This window comes from Oryctolagus cuniculus, chromosome X, assembly GCF_051225735.1.
Source record: "Oryctolagus cuniculus isolate XC-2025 breed Fujian yellow rabbit chromosome X, ASM5122573v1, whole genome shotgun sequence".
NCBI classification, from domain to species: domain Eukaryota; kingdom Metazoa; phylum Chordata; class Mammalia; order Lagomorpha; family Leporidae; genus Oryctolagus; species Oryctolagus cuniculus.
Window position 1 is genome coordinate 53,890,685 of NC_142888.1, and position 19,634 is coordinate 53,910,318.

General features: G+C 47.9%; 1 protein-coding gene and 1 pseudogene across 2 annotated transcripts in view; both read left to right on the top strand.

The window, feature by feature from the left end:
- Positions 1-3,819, top strand: part of LOC138847682 (uncharacterized) — a 65,451-nt pseudogene extending 61,632 nt beyond the window's left edge.
- The window catches only part of SLC16A2 (solute carrier family 16 member 2), a 147,815-nt gene that overhangs the window by 123,363 nt on the left and 4,818 nt on the right, over positions 1-19,634 (top strand). For both annotated transcript variants that reach the window (XM_089324852.1, XM_089324853.1), the window contains exons 3-6: positions 6,748-6,892; positions 11,112-11,562; positions 13,038-13,181; positions 18,837-19,065. In XM_089324852.1, coding sequence (XP_089180978.1) covers positions 6,748-6,892; positions 11,112-11,562; positions 13,038-13,181; positions 18,837-19,065 — 969 coding nt within the window. The remainder of the gene's footprint in view (positions 1-6,747; positions 6,893-11,111; positions 11,563-13,037; positions 13,182-18,836; positions 19,066-19,634) is intronic.

Consider the following 19,634-nt stretch of genomic DNA (forward strand, 5'->3'; position numbering starts at 1 on the left):
TTAAAATATCACACTGTGGTACAATTAATTTTTTAAAGATTATTTTAATACTCTGGTTCCTCTTCAGATCGTATAAATCTTATGCCTTTTAAAGATTTTATTTTTATATTTTAAAGTCAAGCGATAGAGAGAGAATGAGAGACAGAAATTCAGGGCCAATGTTGTGGTACACATATCATACCATTCTGATTTTCCTACTTTTCATATTGTGCTACAGTTAGACAAGGGGTTGAAACTGGGTGGAGGGTTCACAAGACCCCTCTGAACTATCTTGGCTATCTCCTATGAATTTATAGTTACTTCAAAGTAAGTTTTGGAAAAAAAATTTTTTTGAAACTCAAACAGCTTGTCGCATTGTACCCCAGAGGCTCATGCTGTTATTACATGTTAATTAAAAATTTTTAGAGAGGGCTGGCGCCGTGGTATAGCAGGTAAAGCCATCACTTGCAGTGCTGGCATTCCATATGGGCGCCGGTTCGAGTCCTGGCTGCTGCACTTCCCATCTAGCTCCTTGCTATAGCCTGGGAAAGCAGTGGAAGATGGCCCAAATCCTTGGGCCCCTGCACCGGTGTGGGAGACCCAGAAGAAGCTCCTGGCTCCTGGCTTCGGATCAGCCATGCTCATGCTGTTGCGGCCGTTTGGGGAGAGAAGCAGCAGATGGAAGACCTCTCTCTTTCTTTCTCTCTCTCCCTCTCTCTCTCTGCCTCTGTGTCTCTGAAACTCTGCCTTTCAAATAAATAAGTAAATCTTTAAAAAAATTTAGAAAAGCAGATTAACTCTTAAAAGCTATATTGAATATAATTTAAGCTTTCTTTGCACAAAAGATACTGTCCAAGCCTAATCATCAGTTTTCATTGTATTGTAGATAATTCAAAGGGTCAAGTAATGTTAACTTCTAGTTGTAAAATGTCAGTACAACAACTTAACAAGTGTAATATTTTCCTCTTTGACAATACAACTGAGCTATTTTTTAACTGGCCAAAACAAAAATGCATGTATCATAAATGAAATTTCAAACTGGCACTCCCTACTTTCTTGTCCTCTCTCCCCTTTTTTTTTATTTGACAGATAGAGTTAGTCAGTGAGAGAGACAGAGAGAAAGGTCTTCCTTCCGTTGGTTCACCCCCTAAAATGGCCACTACAACAGGAGCTATGTGGATCCGAAGCCAGGAGCCAGGTGCTTCCTCTTGGTCTCCCATGCAGGTGCAGGGGCCCAAGCACTTGGGCCATCCTCCACTGCCTTCCTGGGTCACAGCAGAGAGCTGGACTGGAAGAGGAGCAACCAGGACTAGAATCCGGCGCCCATATGGGATGCCACCACCGCAGGCGGAGGATTAACCAAGTGAGCCACGACGCTGGCCCCAGTCCTCTCTCCTTGTTAAAAAGTAACATCTCAGTGAGCATGTTGTGGCACAGCAAACTAAGCCTCTGCTTGGGACACCCACATGCCGTATCAGAGTGCCTCTGCTACCAATCCAGGTTCCTATTAATGGGTAGCCCTGGAGATAACAGCTGATGGCCCAAATACTTGAGTTCTTGCCACCTGTGTGAGAGACTGGGTTGGAGTTTCTGACTCTTGGCTGCTACCTGCTTTAGCCCTGGCTGTTGCAGGCATCAGGAGAGTGAACCAGTGGACGGAATGAAAGAGCTCTCTCTCTCTCTCTCTCTCTCTCTCTGACTTTCAAATAAATAAAATAAGCTTTAAAAATAGTGGCCCTCTGGGCCAACGCCGCGGCTCAATAGGCTAATCCTCCACCTAGTGGCGCCGGCACACAGGGTTCTAGTCCCAGTTGGGGCGCTGGATTCTGTCCCGGTTGCCCCTCTTCCAGGCCAGCTCTCTGCTATGACCCGGGAAGGCAGTGGAGGATGGCCCAAGTCCTTGGGCCCTGCACCCCATGGGAGACCAGGAGAAGCACCTGGCTCCTGCCATCGGATCAGCGTGGTGCACCGGCCGCAGCGCGCCAGCCGTGGCTGCCACTGGAGGGTGAACCAACGGCAAAAAGGAAGACCTTTTTCTCTGTCTCTCTCTCTCTCACTATCCACTCTGCCTGTAAAAAAAAAAAAAAAAAAAAAAAAAAAAAAAAAAAAAAAGTGGCCCTCTAACAATGATTCATAAAGGAGGACACCAATAGTTTTAAAAATGAATAAAAGTAGCAGATTTATGGAGATACAATTTACATATCTTCTGTGAATTTTGAGAAAACAATAGCACTATCACAGTCAAGATTCGTTAGCATTTCCATCACCCCAGAAAGTTCTTTCATGCCCTTCTAGTCATTTCTCCTCACCCCTCCCTCTCCTGGCACCCACTTGTTTGTTTTTCTGTCCCCATAGTTTCGCATTTTTCTGGAATTTCCTATAAATGGAATCATTTGCGTCTGGCTTCTTTCTCTCAGCATAATACTTTTGAAAATTGTCCAGGTTGTTGCCTGTGCCAATAGCTTATTCCTACTTTCTGCATTTCCTGAGGAGGTGGTAACCATCAAGGATGTAGCTGTGTACTTCACTCAGGCAGAATGCGCTAGGTCTTCTGGTGTGCAGAAGTGTGATGCTGGAGAATTATGGGAACTTGACTATGCTGGGATACCCAGTCCCTAAACCTGCCTTGATCTCACTTCCGGAGAGAGGGGATTGACCTTGCAACCTCAAGGCACAGGAGAAGGCCCCCCGCAGAGAGGCCTGGGGACAGCTGTGAAGATCCTAAGCCCAACATTGACAGCAAGTCCACACCAACACAAGGAATACCTGAAGAAAGAGACACGGTGGTGGCATGTGGGCTGCTGAAGAGAGTCCCTCAGAGAACTGACTTCCCAGAAACATGTGAACTGGAAAAGCACCAGGAAGTCTCCACTGTGAAAAATACTCAAGGAAAGGTTCCAATCATCCACTCTGGGAGGAAAGCCTTCAGCTGCGAAGAGTGTGGGAAATCCTTCAGCGGTTTTTCATACTGTGTTCAACACCAGAGAATTCACACTGGCGAGGAATCATTGGGGTGTAAGGAGTGTGGAAAAGCCTTTAATGGCAATTGCTCATGAATTCTGCAGCAGAGGATTCACACCAGAGAGGAAGCCTGTCAGTGTGAGGAGGGTGCGGGCTTCAGAGGACCTACAGTGGGGACAGGCCCTATCGCTGTACAGAATGTGAAAGTAATTTCACTAGCAGTTCTGGGTTTGTTATACAACAGAGAATCCACATCTGAGAGAACCCCTACGAGTGTAATGAGAATGTTGCAAAAGCTTTGGAAGGAATGACTTCCCACCTTCGCCCGCGTCAGCGTATTCACACAGGGGAAAAGGCTTGTTCTTGTAAAGCATGTGGGCGAGCCTTCAGTTTCCCTACAAAACTCGCTCAGCACCAGGGGCTTCACAGTGGGGAGAAGCCCTTTGGCTCTGTAGATTGTGGGAAAGCCATTGGTGCTCAGGAACAATTAAAAAGGCGTCTAAGGATTCACATACCGGAGACCTCGTGCAGATGTGACAAGTGTGGGAAAGCCTTCAGTAGCAAAAGAAACCTTGTTCAGCATCAAAAAGTCCAAACTGGGAAGAAACCCAGTGCTGTAGTCATATGTATGAAAAAAACACAAACTAGAAATTCTTCTCAGCTAGGTCATCACGAGCATGCGCACTCTGGAAAAAAGTCTGTGCGAGACATTTGTTATTCTGGCCTTCCAACATTTTTACCTTCCCTCCCTACCCCCGTTGGTAATAGTACTTCAGTTTCCTTTTGGATTCCATTTTCTGCTTAGGAGTGAAACGTGTGACACAGGCCTGGCTGCAAGTTCCTTCCCACGGTTTGGATGTTAGAAGGTGACCTGTAGAGCCTCAGGACTTGGCCAGAATTTATAGGAAGAAATACTCTTATTTTGTCATTGGCTTGATTATTTCTTAAGATATATTTTATTTATTTGAAAGGCAGACTTATAGAGAGGGAAGGGGAGAGACAAAGAAAGAGAGGTCTTCCATCGCTGTTTCACTCCCCAAATGACCACAGTGGCCAGGTATGGGCCAGGCTGAAGCCAGGATTCGGGAGCTTCCTCTGGGTCTCCCACGTGCATGCAGGGGCCCAAGTACTTGGGCCATCATCTGCTGCCTTCCCAGGCGCATTAGCAAGGAGCGGGATTGGAAGAGGAACAGCCGGGACTGTCATTGACTTTAAAGCTGAAAAGAACTCCTGGATTCCTGTGGAGGCTGAGAATAAAAACACAGCAAAGATGCTAACCGAGAGCTGGAAAGCAATCAAATCTTGAAGACACCCTTGGAACAACTTTGTTAAGCTGTATCTGAAACTAGAAGTATGTGTGGATTTTTAAATCCCAGTAACCAATAAATTCCATCTTTGTTGCCTGCAGTGCCAGCCTATCATATGGGCACCAGTTCTAGTCCCGGCTGCTCCACTTCTGATCCAGCTCTCTGCTATGGCCTAGGAAAGCAGTAGAAGATGGCCCAAGTCCTTGGGCCCCTGCACCCACGTGGGAGACCCAGAGGAAGCGCCTGGCTCCTGGCTTCAGACATCAGCCCAGCTCCGGCCATTGTGGCCATCTGGGGAATGAACCAGCAGATGGAGGACCTCTCTCTGTGTCTCTCCCTCTCTCTGTAACTCTGTCTTTCAAATAAATAAATAATATCTTAAAAATTATATTAAAAAATTCACTCTTGTTTATTGTTGAGTTGTGTTCCATTGCATTAATGTATACCCATTTGTTAATCCATTTGCTAGTTGAGATACATTTGGTTTATTGCCAGGTTTTGGAAATTATGGGGGAAAAGCTGGTGTAACTGTACAGATACAGGTTTTTAGATTGAATGTATCCTGAGTGGAATTTCAGGTATTTTAGGTTAAGTGTATGATTAACTTCACAAGACGCAGCCAAACTGTTTCCCAAAGTGGTGCACCATCTTGCATTCCTACCAGCAGAGTATCGGATTTCTAGTTCCTCCACATCCTCTCCAATACCAGGTATTGATATTTCTTAAAGCCTTTTTAGTGAGTGTTAGGGAGTATCTCATCATGGTTTCAGTTTGCCTTTCTCAAATGATTAATGGTATTGAACATCATTTCATGTGTTTAATTACCATTCAGTCTGTGTGTGTGTGTGTGTGTGTGTGTGAGATTCAAAGTCTCTCATCCATCTTTTAAAATGGGTAGTTGCTTCCTCCTATTGAGTTGTGAGAGTTTCCTCACAGTGGTATGTGGAATACTGGTCTTTTGTCAGATACGTGCATTGCAAATCTTTTTCCCAGTCTAAAGGACTGCCTTTTTACTTTTTGTAACTATTTTGTGAATAGTAGAAGTTTTAAATTTTGGTGAAAACTGATGCATATGTTTCTTATGGATCATATATTTTGTGACTCTGTGAAACCTTTGCATAACCTAAAATTGGAAATATTTTTCTTCTCTACTTTCTGCTAGAAATTTTATAATTTAATGCCTACATTCAAATTTGTGATCATTTTGCACTAATTTTTCATATGGCATGACTATTGATACTTACAGGGCTCTCTTATACGTATAATTACATCTGATCTGATCTTTGAGGAAGGCATAGCAGGAATTTTAACTCCCATTTCACACATGAGAACACTGAGAGTTAGAGAAGCACTGTGTGGATTCTCAAGGTCCCAGAGCTGATAAGTGGTGAAATTTCAAGGTAAAGGATGAACTTGTGAGAAAAGTCCAGATTTCCCACTATCCTACTACTTTTAGAGCCAAGCCGTTAGGAGGGGGCCCCAGGAAGCAAGGATTCCCCTCTGGGGACCCGAAAAGCTTATTTGGCACTGGGGTAAGAGACATAGGCAGTGCACTAGCCCTGACTTCACTCAGACTCCATGCCTCTGGCCCACTTGGGACTCCACAGTTGAAGCCAGCCAGAAGCTGGCCCAGTGCCCTCTCAGGTGACAGAAAGTGGATCATCCATTGTTTAGAGATGAGGAGGGCTAGGGAGTGGGATGAGAGGGATGACTTTGAATGTGTTGAGGAGGAGAGTTGGAAAGTAATTATAGAGTTAGGAGTTGTTAAAGGAACAAAGATTATTTAGCCTCGAAGTCAGGCCCAGGCTGAAACTTACCAACCTTCAAACAAAAAAAAAAGCATGAGCTTTCCTTGGGAGGGCTGAGCAAAGGGAAATGGGCTGGAAGAATCTAAGAAACAGGGCAGATTGTTTCCTCCCCAGTGTGAAATGTGAAAGACACTTCATAGCCTTTAAAACAGGATAAACCCTTATTACTTGAGTTTCAAGTCACAATTTGCCAAACCTGGGCTCTGATGAAGGATCTTATGCAGCCTGAGGGTTACGCGACCCTCTTGGCAGTGTTCTTAGAGATTGTGGGTTGGCCCCTGACCCTACCCTGCATTCTTGTACAATTCCAGGAGGCTTTTGTCTGTGGCTTCTCTGCTGCTTAGTCTTAGCATCTTCAGAAGGTTGTTCCAATAGCCATGGCAAACCTGACCTTAATCATCATGTTCCTTGCATTTAAGCCAAGTAGCCCAGTGCTTTAAGGCTATGGATCTGGCTAAGTGTCCATGGAATGGCCTGAAATACTGCCTAGTTCAAATCTGTCCACATTGCTGGAGTCCCCTGTTTTATATCCAGCCTCTGTTTGCGTATCTTTTTGACCACTGGGACCAGCAGGCCAACAGCCTAGACCAATCTAGTACCCCTTCTGAAAGGCTGGAGAAGAACTGAGAGAGCAGCAGCACCACCAGGCACCACGTTAAGCTAATGTCTCTTTGTGCTGCTTTTCTCTGCAGCATGGGTAGGAGCTCTGGCGATGGGCATGATCTTCTTCTGTTCTCCCATTGTGAGTATATTCACTGACCGTCTGGGCTGCCGGATCACAGCGACCGCGGGGGCTGCTGTTGCTTTCATAGGCCTCCACACCAGCTCCTTCACCAGGTAAGGCTGGGGGTGGCCGGTCATTTCCCATGGCTGAGGGATGGCTTCTTTGTGGTCTTTAGCTAAGGATACTCTTCTCACTACAGAGTCCTCGGTAGCCACAGTCACATTGGGCCCTCAGAGACTCTATTCCCAGCATTCATGGCCCAGTAAGACTCATCTAGGCAGGGGCCCCAGGACACATTGGTAGGGAATAGCCCAAAAAGGACCCAAGAGTTCCAAGGTGGTGGGAGGGTCCTAAGTCTGGTAATTACATAGAGGTGGGCCCAAGTCCAGTTTGGGCCACTGAATGGCTGTATAACAAGTAATGAATCCCATTCCTCTCTCTGGGTCTCAATTTGTATAACACAAAGGATTCCTTCCAGCTCAACCATTCTTTTCTCCTTCAATACACCACACATCTCATGACCTTGCCTGCCCTCCCAGGAATGAGCTTCTAGAGTGAGCCCAGGTGGACGCCTAGCATTCCAGGATTCCTCAGAGTCTTAGGCTGAGGTCGGCAGAGCTCAAGACTGTTGAGTATTTTTCTCTTTTTAAAAGGTTTTTCTTTCTTTCTATTTATTTATTTATAAGGCAGACAGAGAAAGGCACAGGAACACACACGCACACACACACAGAGACAGATCCCATCTATTGGTTCACTTCCCAAATAGCCAAAATGGGGCTGGGCCAGGTAGAAGCCAGGAGCCAGGAACTCTATCCAAGCCTCCCATGTGGGTGGCAGGGGTCAACCACTTGAGCCATCACTGGCTGCCTTCCAATGTGCACATTAGCAGGAAGTAGGCATTGGAAGTGGAACAAGGACTGAAACTTAGGTATTCCAATATGGGATGTGGGTATCCCAGGCAGCAGCTGTTCCAAACACCCAACCCTGTTGAGCATTTTTGACCCTTTTCTGGATATCAATGCATGCATGATTTGGGACAGACAAGGATTCACTGGGGGCCAGCATTGTGGCACAGCAGGTTAAGCAGCTGCTTGTGATGCTGGCATCCCATATGGCATGCTGGTTAGAGTCCTGGCTGCTCCACTTCTGATCTAGCTCTCTGCTATGGCCTGGGAAAGCAGCAAAAGATGGCCCAAGTCCTTGGGGACCTGCCATTCACTAGAAGACCCAGTTGGTGTTCCAGGTGTTTGGGAGGTAAACCCACGGATGGAAGATCTTTCTCCCTTTCTCTCTCTGTTACTCTGCCTTTCAGAAAAGGATCCAGTCCTTGGGCAGGAGAAGGATGTTTTGCAGAATCATACACTGAGGCACAGACCCAGAACCCAGCTAGGTGTAGGCTAAACTGAAACTCTAGTCGCACTGGTCTCACTGGCAGAACTTGGTAGTGTCAGGCAAGGAACAGAGTACAAGTTCATTTTCTATTTTCTTTTCTGCCAGCCCTGCAGAAGCATGGGTAAAGGGTAAGGGAGAAAAAAGACACTACATCATAGCTTGAGGAATACAGGATTCCCATCCAAGTACTAACCAGGCCCAACCCTGCTTACTTCTGATATCAGACGAGATTGGGCGCGTTTAGAGTTATATGACCGAAGACAGGAATATAGGATTCCTAAAGAACACCATTGCCATTGGCTTTCTGCCAAACACACTTTGGAAGTTATGGTACCTCCTACTCCCAATCTTCCTGGACTGATGTGAGGCAAAGCCAGCCTGGAGACACAGAAATTACCAGTGGCATAACTGGAATGGGGGCAGGGTTAACTTGTCGGTGATTTGTTGTGTGAGCTTGATTCCCCAGAGAAGGCCATAACTCTTCAGTCTAAAGTTGCACTCACAGTAGAACTTGGTTTTGCCCTGCAATGGTTTCTTGGTTCCATCAGAGACACAGGGGAGAACCACGTCCGTCTGGGGCTTGTTTACCCCTCCCAGGGCAGCAAGTCCAGACTTTTTCAAGGTCCCTCTGGTGGTCAGCCTCATTTGCCCCCAGCAAGTAGGTATCTGGTTCTTTGTAGGGAGGAGGTAAGGCCTCAGAAGTGGCTCCAGTCTCCGTGCTACACAGCAGAGGCCTGTTTTGTAAGACCAAGCAGAGCAAAGCGTAAACAAATTAGCAACATACGGATCCCATTTCCCTTCCAATCCACATGGGCTCAGTCACAGGAGGGGAAGCTCAGATGTGGTGTTTTCCTCTGGCAGTGCTGTTGAGGCGCGCTGGAGGAGGCGTTCTGTTCTCCAGCTCCTAGCCCCCACCCTCCCCCATTTGCTCTTTCTGTGAGGACATCTTCAGAGCCAAGAAACTTTCTGGATGGCTTCATGTCCAGTGGAAAAATGGTCCTTCTTGTGGCTAGAGAGCCAAGTCATCCTTCCTGTTGTCTCAACCAGGGTTCTGAGTGCCTTTGGATGACGTGGAACAGGACAGAGTACAGGCAGGGCTGGCGAGGCTTTGGCAAGCCTAACCCAGGGGGCCTCCTGTCCTGGGGCCCAGCTAGAAAGAGATCCACTGCACAGCATCATGAACTGAATCCCACATTTGGCCTCCTACAGGACTCCTCTCGGAAAGTCCAGCTCTCCTCCCTTAACCAGACCCCCAGCTCAGGCCAAGCCCACAGGATACCTGCAATCTAATGGGAGCAGGCCCCAAGGTGCCTGACAGAAGAGGAACCATGGCTTAGCTATGTGTTCCAAATGAAGACCACCCTTTTGAAACCCAAGCCCCTGCTCACATGCAGTGAATTCAAGTAGCTAGAAAGCAACAGCAACGACAGCTATGTTGGGATCATGAGGCGTAGCACCACATTGTGTGTGCCACATAGGCCTAGTCCTATAGTCTGAGCACTGGGTCTGTCTCTGAGGAAGAACTTCCTGACCAAGAGGAACATTAGATAACGAAGTGGTCAGATAAGAATTATTGCAAAATATAGGGTGGCATCAAAAACAAAACAAGACTCTTCACTAGGCTATGCCAACATTGTCTGGAAGCAGGTGACTGGCCAAACTGACCTTCCAATGGCCTTTCCCCTTCTGACACTTTGCCTTGTGTTACAGAAGGGCCTACGAGTTGTAAGCCGAGATCTGTCTTACTTGGCCAGGCCCACAACATTTCTGAGACTCCACTTCCTGTTTCGCAGTCAGGCTGCTCTAGGAAACAACACCCATACCACATCCAGCAACAGAGGCAGGGCTCTGGAAGTTATAGGGGTTCCTTATCTCAAGACCCCCTGAGAGACCATCCAGGGCCTGGGGTAAATGGCCATGAGATATCCAGACCTTGGGCAGGGTTGGGGCGGGGAAGTCTCTCAGGAGATCACCAGCCACTCTCTGAAATATTAGGGACCTGAGCATGGAGAAAGACAAGAGAAAGACACTGAAGATGATTTTGGCCTTTTGCAGGGCTTTGTGACCTGGGATAAAGCTTTGGCCACCAGCATACCCAGGGTTTCTGGGCGAGCAGTAAGGTAGAACAGTTTTTCCTAAGACACAGACTGACTCCCTGTAGCCTTTCACCCAGCCTTTGCCTAGGCTAGTTCTGGCTTTCTCCCTCTCCCTCTCCCTCTCCCTCCCCCTCCCCCTCCCCCTCCCCCTCCCCCTCCCCCTCCCCCTGCCCTCCCCCTCCCCCTGCCCTCCCCCTCCCCTTCCCCTTCCCCTCCCCCCTCCCCCTCCCCCTCCCCCTCCTTCTCCTATTTTTTAAAGATTTATGTGAAAGGTAAGGGTGACACAGAAAGAGGGAGAAACAGAAAAATAGACATTTTCCATCTGCTAAATCACTCCCCAAATGCCCACAACAGCCAGGGATGGGCCTAGCTTGAAGCCAGAAGCCAGGAACTTCATCTGGGTTTCCTACATGGATGGCAGGAGCCCAAGCACCTGAGCCATCGTCTGCTGCCTCCCAGGTACATTAGCAGAAAGCGGGATCAGAAGCGGAGTAGCTGGGACTCAAATTGGCATTCTGACATGGAATGTGGGAGTCCCAAGCAGCAGCCCAAGCCACTAAACACAACACCAGCCACTGTGGCTTTCTTTTGAGTGTTTCATTTTGATAGGGTGCTGGAATTCATGCTAGAGTTGTACAGACCTTGATTCAAATCCCAGCTTTGCCAATTCCCAGTTACGTTACCTTAGGCCACCTTATTTCTCTGATCGTCTGCTTTAGGGCTTCATGGCAGGTGGGGCTGTGGGTTAAGGTGGAACAATGGAGGTCTCTGGAGGCTAAAGCGGGCAGGGCAGGTGGATTGTTGGTCAAGCCGCTGAGGATAGCTCTCGGTGTCTCTCCCACAGCTCCCTGAGCCTGCGCTACTTCACCTACGGGATTCTCTTTGGTTGTGGCTGCTCCTTCGCCTTTCAGCCATCCCTCGTCATCCTGGGCCACTACTTCCAGCGTCGCCTGGGTCTGGCCAATGGTGTGGTGTCTGCTGGCAGTAGCATCTTCTCCATGTCCTTCCCCTTCCTCATCAAAATGCTGGGGGATAAGATCAAGCTGGCCCAAACCTTCCAGGTGCTCAGTACCTTCATGTTTGTTCTCATGCTGCTGTCACTCACCTATCGGCCCCTCCTGCCCAGCTCCCAGGACACCCCAAGCAAGAGAGGTGTCCGTACCCTGCACCAGCGCTGTCTGGCTCAGCTCAGGAAGTACTTCAACATGCGAGTGTTCCGCCAACGCACCTACCGCATCTGGGCCTTCGGGATTGCTGCTGCTGCCCTCGGCTACTTCGTTCCCTATGTCCACTTGGTGAGGAATACAGGGCTGGCCCACCACACTGGGCCCCAAGAAGCACCTCTCAACTCTCCTGCAGTCCAGAGGGTGGGGGGTGGAAGACATTGAAAGAGCAGAGCTAGGACCTTTGGAAAATGAAACAGAGCAGTAGTTGGAGAGGCCCAGAGAGGGAAAAAGCACAGGTTGAGAGAGGATCGCAATGAAAAGGAGAGGGAGCTCCTTAACTGAAGGCCCATGGACCATGGCTTCCCCCGTGCTCAAAATGCAGATGGCTTTGGGGGATAAGCGTTGTCGTCCAATGCAGGAGACTGGCCCAAATGACCCAAAACAAAGGTGTATATTTTTTTTGTTATTGAAGAATGGTGGTCTTTGCGGCTTCATTTAATTTAGTAATTTCTTGTAAGGTATGAAAAATCTGCATCGCAGAAAGCCATTCAGCTTGTTTCACCCAGCAGCTACCAAACTTAAATGGTCACAGAATTGTGGGTTACAATCAGTTGTTATCCTCCACAGTTTTCATTTCTTTAAAGAAAAATAGATTGGGGCAGGTGCTGTGGCATAATAGGTTAAGCTTCCACCTGCGTTGCCGGCATCCCATTCCTGTCCCAGCTGCCTTTCTTCTGATTCAGTTCTCTGCTGTGGCCTGGGAAAGCAGTGGAAGATGGCCCAAGTCCTTGGGCCCCTGCACCCACATGGGAGACCCAGAAGAAGCTCCTGGCTCCTGGCTTTGGATCGGCCCTACTCAGGCCGTTGCAGCCATTTGGGGAGTGAACCAGTGGATGGAAGACCCCTTACTCTCTGTCTCTCCCTCCCTCTTTCTGTAACTTTGCCTTACCAGATGACCACAGTGGCTGGGGTTGAGCCAGGCCAAAGCCAGGAGCCAGAAGCTTCTTCTGGGTCTCCCATGTGGGTGGCAGGGGCCCAAGCACTTGGACCATCTTCTACTGCTTTCCCAGGTGGATTAGCAGGGAGCTGGATCAGAAGTGGAGCAGCCAGGACTTGAACCGGCGTCCATGTGGGATGCCGGGACTGCAGGTCGTGGCATGACCTGCTATGCCGCAGTGCCAGCCCAGACGTTGTTTCTTAAAACATGCTTTGGAAGTTAGTGGAGCCTTCTGTCCTTGTGACCAGATGCTGCCCCAGGCCCTCTGTGTTGCATCAGGAAGTGGGGGAGATTGTAGAGGACCCTGGGATGTTTTTTCCCTCAGTTGTTAAGGCTGTAATTGTGTCCTGCCAGAGATTAGAAGTGCCTTGGAGGTACTCATTCCCCTTGGCTGTTCCTGAAAAGCCCAGAATCCAGGGAAACAAGGGATACATAGTGCTTTAGGCTGCTAGAAACAGCCAGAGAGCTTGAACTGGGGCTAGGGCTCCAGGAGAGGGAATTCTTGGTCCAGGGAAATAAGCGATAGAGGGTTCTGGATATGCCAACAGTTAACCAGTCAGTTCTTTTCCTCCTCCTCTTCTGGGGGTCCTGGTGCTATGCTTTTCAGATGAAGTATGTGGAAGAAGAGTTCTTGGAAATCAAGGAGACCTGGGTGCTCTTGGTGTGTATCGGGGCTACCTCAGGCCTTGGGCGTCTTGTGTCAGGCCATGTCAGTGACTCCATTCCTGGACTTAAGAAGATCTACCTGCAGGTGAGTGTGAACACCTGTCCACTGTGGGGAGGAACAGCCTGCCACACATACTACATACGCTAGGTTATTCCAAGCCTTTGGGACAGAATGGTAGGGTGTATCGCTGCTGTGTGCAACATGTGAAAGTCAATCAAATTCTCTAAGCATTGGTTTCCTCTCCTTTCTTTTGAAAATATTTATTTATTTGAGAGGCAGAGTGTGTGTGTGTGTGTGTGTGTGAGAGAGAGAGAGAGAGAGAGAGAGAGAGAGCAGGAGAGAGAGAAAGAGAGAGCACTCCCAGCCGCTGGTTCACACTTCAAATGTCCATAATGACCAGAGCTCTCACGTAGCAGAAACCCAATTACTTGAGCCATCACTGCTGCCTGCTAGGGTCTGTATTAGCTGGAAGTTACCATCAGTAGCAGAGCCAAGTATTGGATGCAGGCACTCCAATATGGGACACAGGCATCATAACCACCAGGTCAAATGCCTGCCCCTCCCCTACTTCCAAACGAAGAAGATCTACTTTGTTCTACTTCTTTCACCAGTGATAGCAGTGTATATAGAACCCCTTAGAGTAGTTTTAAAATAAATTTTTTTTCTGTTATTTAATAATGGTTCTGAAAGAAGGGAATGAGGCCAGAGGTATGATGCTGCTTCCAGTAAGGACTGATCTGATTTCCACTCTCCACTCTCTTGGAGGGTCTTGGGCCTCTGTAGCTCTCTATGGCACAGTGCCTCTCTCCTCTAGGCCTAGGCCCAGGGCTACCACCTCATATTTCTAGAGCTTTTTGTCATCCAGCACTGGCTCTCAAGTGCTATCCTATCAATGGACACAAAAAAGGTGCCAGAAGAGGCCAGCCCTCACTTCCCTCTGTAGGCCTCACTTCCCTTTTTTGTGCAATGGGATTAATCCTTTCATCCTAACACTGACACAGGGTTCTTCACACCCTCAGTAGCTACATGGATGATCCAGAGGCCACGTTCTGTACGAATGGGGCTCTGGCCTGCTGCAAATGCAGCAGGTGGTCAGTCTCTGTCTACCTTGGCAGCGGTCTTGTCCTTCTCATGTGATTCATGCATTTTCCTCTCCTGCAGCTGAGCTTACCTGGAGGTGCCCAAGTGCAGGAACCTGTGGAGGGGTAAAGGCTACCCCAGAAAATAAGTAGTCACAAATCTCCCATCAGCACACTATCCTAAAAGCATTGACTACTTAGGGGAAATCCTAAAAGCATTTCCAGGAGACCCTGACTACACTCACAGCAGGGATGTCTCTGTCTCTGACAGCCCCACATGCTTTTCCTAAACACCTTCAGATGACATGCTTAACTTTCCTGCTGTGTTTGATTCCGTGGGCCACTTTGCAAGAGTTGGTGGATCTTCTTTATCAGAACTAGGATTGTCCTTTACGGTCCACACAATCTGACTTCTTATTACACATGTGGAAAAACAGGAAAAGCTCACATAGACAGCAGTAGCAGGGCTGAACTGCTATACAGCACTCTTCTTGTATCCCCTTACCCTAAGTGATACAGGAGCCAAGTCTCAGAGATGATAAATGACTTGACCAAGGTCAAACCCAGAGCCTCTGATTGAGATAAATCAATTAGGAAATATTTGAATTCCTCTGCAAATATCAGTAAGTGCTTTATCTCTGTGGCTTTCTACATTGGAAGCTTATGGGGTTCTCCCAGCCTCTCCCACATGCCACCCCTTGGGTCTTCCCTGCCTGTATTAGCAGCCAAGATGCCAAAGTATTCTGGGAGTCAGGCTAATCTGGCATTGGACCAGGACTTTATCTTGAGCAGAGGCAGCAACCCTGCCCAGCCCTATACCTCACATGTTTCTCACCACAGTCCCCAGGAGAGAGCAAGGCCCGAGCAGTTTTTCTGTTGTGCAGTGCAAGTTCCAGGGCCTGGAGAGACTAATGTTAGTGAGAGGCCAAGTTAGGTGTAGGCCTCAGTGCTTCTGCTGACTTCACCGCCTGCGCCTGCCCCTTCTCCTTACTCCTACTTGGCCCAGTTTCACCACTTAGAATGATATAAAATAATCTTAGAATATGAGAAGACATCAAAAAGTTCTTTGAAAGTAGAATCAAAAGATACATTTATGAACACTTTGGTGCTAAAAACAAAATCCCTGCATAATGCAACAGTCTTCAAAAACCTCATGGAAAATGTATACTGTGAAGCAATTATACATGAATTTCATTATTTTGCACTGAAATAAACAGCTTTTTCATTCCATTTTTCCATGAACTCTTTTTTTTAAAGATTTATTTATTTATTTATTTGAAAGTCAGAGTTATAGAGAAAAAGAGTCAAAGGTAGCAAGAGAGACAGAGAGAGATTGTCCATTTGCTGGTTTACTCCCCAAATGGCCACAACGGTCAGGGCTGGGCCAGACCAAAGCCAGGAGCCAGGAGCTTCCTCCAGGTCTCTCATATTGGTGCAGGGACCCAAGGACTTTGGCATCTTCCACCGCTTTCCCAGGTGCATTAGCAGGGAGCTGGATCTGAAGTAGAGCAGTTGGGCCTCACACCAACACCAATATGGGATGCTGACACTGCAGGTGGTGGTTTTACCCGCTACACCACAATGCCGGCCCCCTCCATGAAATTTTTGAAGTACCCTAGTATATAACTGAAGCATTGCTTCTGCAACTTATAGTCCAGCTTCTTTATTTTATGAATTGAGTATCTCAGGCCGAGAACACAAGACAGTGGATGAACTTCTCCTTTGTCCTGAGTTTCTCGCCATCACATAACTTGCCTCCTTTTCTTTCTGGGTCACATGCAGTAAGACAGGCCTGCAGAGAGGAGGGTACCCAGTTTCAGGGTCTAAAGCATGTCCCATTAGACCCTGTGGTTCCTACTACTGACAACGGCAAGTACATGTGTCAGGCACCAGCCCCTGCACAGTCTGTTAGGAAGGAAATGGTGACAATCTGCAGGACAGCCTCACTTTGGGCCAATTCTGGAGACCAGATTCTCATTTCCAAGAGGGATTTTTAGTTTCTTAACCTTGCCATGGCCTCAAGGAGGATGGTAAGAGGCAGCTAGACACAATAGGTAGTAATTAGAGCTGATTAGAGTTACCTAATGGGGTCCTTTGTGTTATATAATGGTATCACCATTTTCTAAAAATATTTATTTATTTATCTATCTGAAAGGCAGAGTGACAAAGAGAGAGAGAAAGAGATCAATCTTCCATTCACTCTAAGTGCTTGCAGCAGCCAGGGTTAGGCCAGGCTGAAGCTAGGAGCCAGGAACTCCATCCAGGTCTCCCACATAGGTGGCAGGGATCTAAGTACTTGTGTCGTCTTCTGCTGCCTTCTCAGGCACATTAGCAGGAAGCTGGATTGGAATCATAGAGTAGCCAAGACTTGAATCAGGCACTCTGACATGGGATGCAGACATCCCAAGCACAGCTTAACCTGTTGTGCCAGGAAGCCCATCACATTGGCATTAATTCTTAATTGTCATAATGGACTTGGTTGATAGGTGGGCCTGCTTTTATCTCATAGTTGTGTATAGTTTCTTATTCCTAACATCTGCTGAGCTACCTCAGAACAGCTTAGGCAAAGTGCAGAAATCCCCTAACAAAAGGACGTCCTCAGATGGCATTATCTTCTCCAAAACCCAACAAACCCACTGCCTGCAGCAACCCAGAAAATCTCTACAGCACGAAACAGCCTTGATCTCCTCCCTGCGACTCCTTCCATGTGTTCCTGCATAAATTGGCCTGCCTATTGGCCAACTGTGAGCTACTGGAAAATCCTTGGACTTGTAAGGGCCTCTCTAAACAAATCAGGTTTTACCATTGACCCTGGGGCCACCTGGTTCTGGTGGCTGAAAGGTGTTTGGCTGGGGCTTTGCTTTGCCTGCAGCCCAGGTCTCCAGTCTGACTCACTGAAACAGGTTGCAAATGACCTTAATCAAAAGGCCAGCTGTGTTTTCAGCAGCCTTTCTCTCTCAGGAGAGCAGAAAATCCAACTCCTAGAAAGGCATTTTTTTCTTTTGGAGCTATTTTGTTCAGCCCTAAGAAAGTCCAGTAGCTAGTCAGTGCTCCTCTGCTGGCTACAGGCTTCCTTAAGACACCCTCCTAGAGGCCAGCGCCATGGCATAGTAGGTTAATCCTCCTCCTGTGGTGCCGGCATCCCATATGGGTGCTAGTTCGAGTCCCAGCTGCCCCTCTTCCAATCCAGTTCTCTGCCATGGCCTGGGAAAGCAGTAAAAGATGGCCCAAGTCCTTGGGCCCCTGCACCTGCATGGGAGACCTGGAAGAAGCTCCTGGCTCCTGCCTGTGGATCGGCACAGCTCTGGCCGTTGTGGCCATCTGGAGGGTGAACCAGCGAAAGGAAGACCTTTCTCTATCTCTCCCTCTCATTGTCTGTAACTCTACCTCTCAAATAAATAAATAAAATCTTTAAAAAACAAAAGCACCCTCCTAGTGGCTTGGCTCCCCTGAAAGATCCTTTGTTGTCTCCTCTGGGTGTACAGCCAAGCCCAGAATCTCCCAGAGCCATGCTCAGATGTCTGACAGGGATGGTGTGTCCCATGTTCTAAAGCATAAGGAACCTGGTGAACCCTGCAATGGTCTCCTTCATGCCAAAGGGTTTTCTGAAATGAGGCCTCCACAAAGATGGCCATTGGCTGCGTCCCCATTTTGCGCCTTCTATTCCGTCTCCTATCTAATTTTCATGCAAGTCACAATCACTTTCCCTGCTTTCTCTTCCAATACCTTACTCGAATCTGAGAACGCCAACAAAGGCTTGATTCTAGACCCTGATCCGCGGGGCAGCCAAGCACAGGATCAGAAAGCACAAATGCCAATTCTCTTTATCTCAAGCTCCAGAGCAAAGACAAACTTTTTTTTAAAAAATTATTTATTTGAAAGGTATAGAGAGAACAGGGAGACAGAGAGAGATTTTTTTCCATTGCTGGTTCACTCTCCAAATGCCTGCAACAGCTAGGGCTGGGTCAGGTCAAAGCAGGAGCCTGGAACTCCATCTGGGTGTCACATGTGACAGGGGCCAAAGGACTTGGCCATCCTCCACTGCCCTCCCAGACACATTAGCAAGAAGCTGGATCAGAAGTGGAGCAGCCTGGGACCTGTGTTTGTGGCATAGTGAGTAAAGCTTTCACCTGTGATGCCGGCATCCCATATGGGTACCAGTTCAAGTCTCAGTGCTCTGCTTCCAATCCAGCTCCCTCCTTATGAACCTGGGAAAGCAGAAGAAGGTGGTCCATGCCTTAGGCCCCTGCACCCATGCAGGAGACCCAGATGTAGCTCCAGGTTCCTGGTTTCAGCCTGGCCCAGCCCTGGCTATTGCAGCCATTTGGGGAATGAACCAGTGGATGGAAGATCTCTCTCTCTCTCTCTCTCTGCTTTGCAAATAAATAAATATATCCTAATTTAAAAAAAATAGAGCAGCCAGGACTCAAATCAGCACTCTGATACAGAATGCTAGCATCACAGCATTGACCCCAAACACAAAGTTCTTGAGGTCAATGGCTATGTCCTCTCTCTTTCTAATCCTGATACAATCACAGTTAAAAAAGGGTTCTCTTAAAAAACTTTGAATCCGTCAGTGTAGGACTTAGATGTAGCTTAAGGTAACTATTTACTCCAACTACTTTCCCTGTTGACACCCCTGCTCCCATTGCTCTTCTAGGTCCTCTCCTTCCTGCTCCTGGGCCTGATGTCCATGATGATTCCCCTGTGCCGCGACTTCGGGGGCCTCATCGTTGTCTGCCTCTTCCTGGGCCTGTGTGATGGCTTCTTCATCACCATCATGGCCCCCATTGCATTTGAGCTAGTGGGCCCAATGCAGGCCTCACAGGCCATTGGCTACCTCCTGGGTATGATGGCTCTGCCAATGATTGCTGGGCCTCCCATTGCAGGTAAGGCTGATCTCCAGGGAGGGCATGGGTCAGGGAGTCCTGTCTTCCCTGACAAGCTCTCCTGAGCATTTCTTCTTGAGGTCTCTTTTCCTCTTTACTATTTAAGAAGCCTTGTCAGAGTGCATGAAACCCCTTTGCACTACTGGTGAGATTAAACATGGTACACAAGCATGGATTCATTGGGGAGATGGGTTTTCCATGGCTGTTTATCTGTGTCAATGGAGTTTTTGTTGTAGATAGCATGGCTCCTTCCAGGAGAGTAGAGAGAAAAATGGGTTTGGCCATCTTGACTATTCTGTTATCCAGTAACCTCTCACTCGTCCCACAGGCAAGTGATTATTTGCAAGTGGGTCCTGGTTTATTCAACTTTAGAGATGCTCTCCTCCTCCTCTATTGGCTTCTAAATTGAGCCTGTAGAAGAGATTTGACTGTGACAAAACCCCAGGACTGAGCCAGTGAGGCTTACCTCCACAGGCAGTAGGCACAGCCATCTTCAGTACTCCTGGCTTCTCCCTCCATTCTTCCAGGAGTGCATTACTGGCACCCCAGGGAACATAAGAAACAAGAAA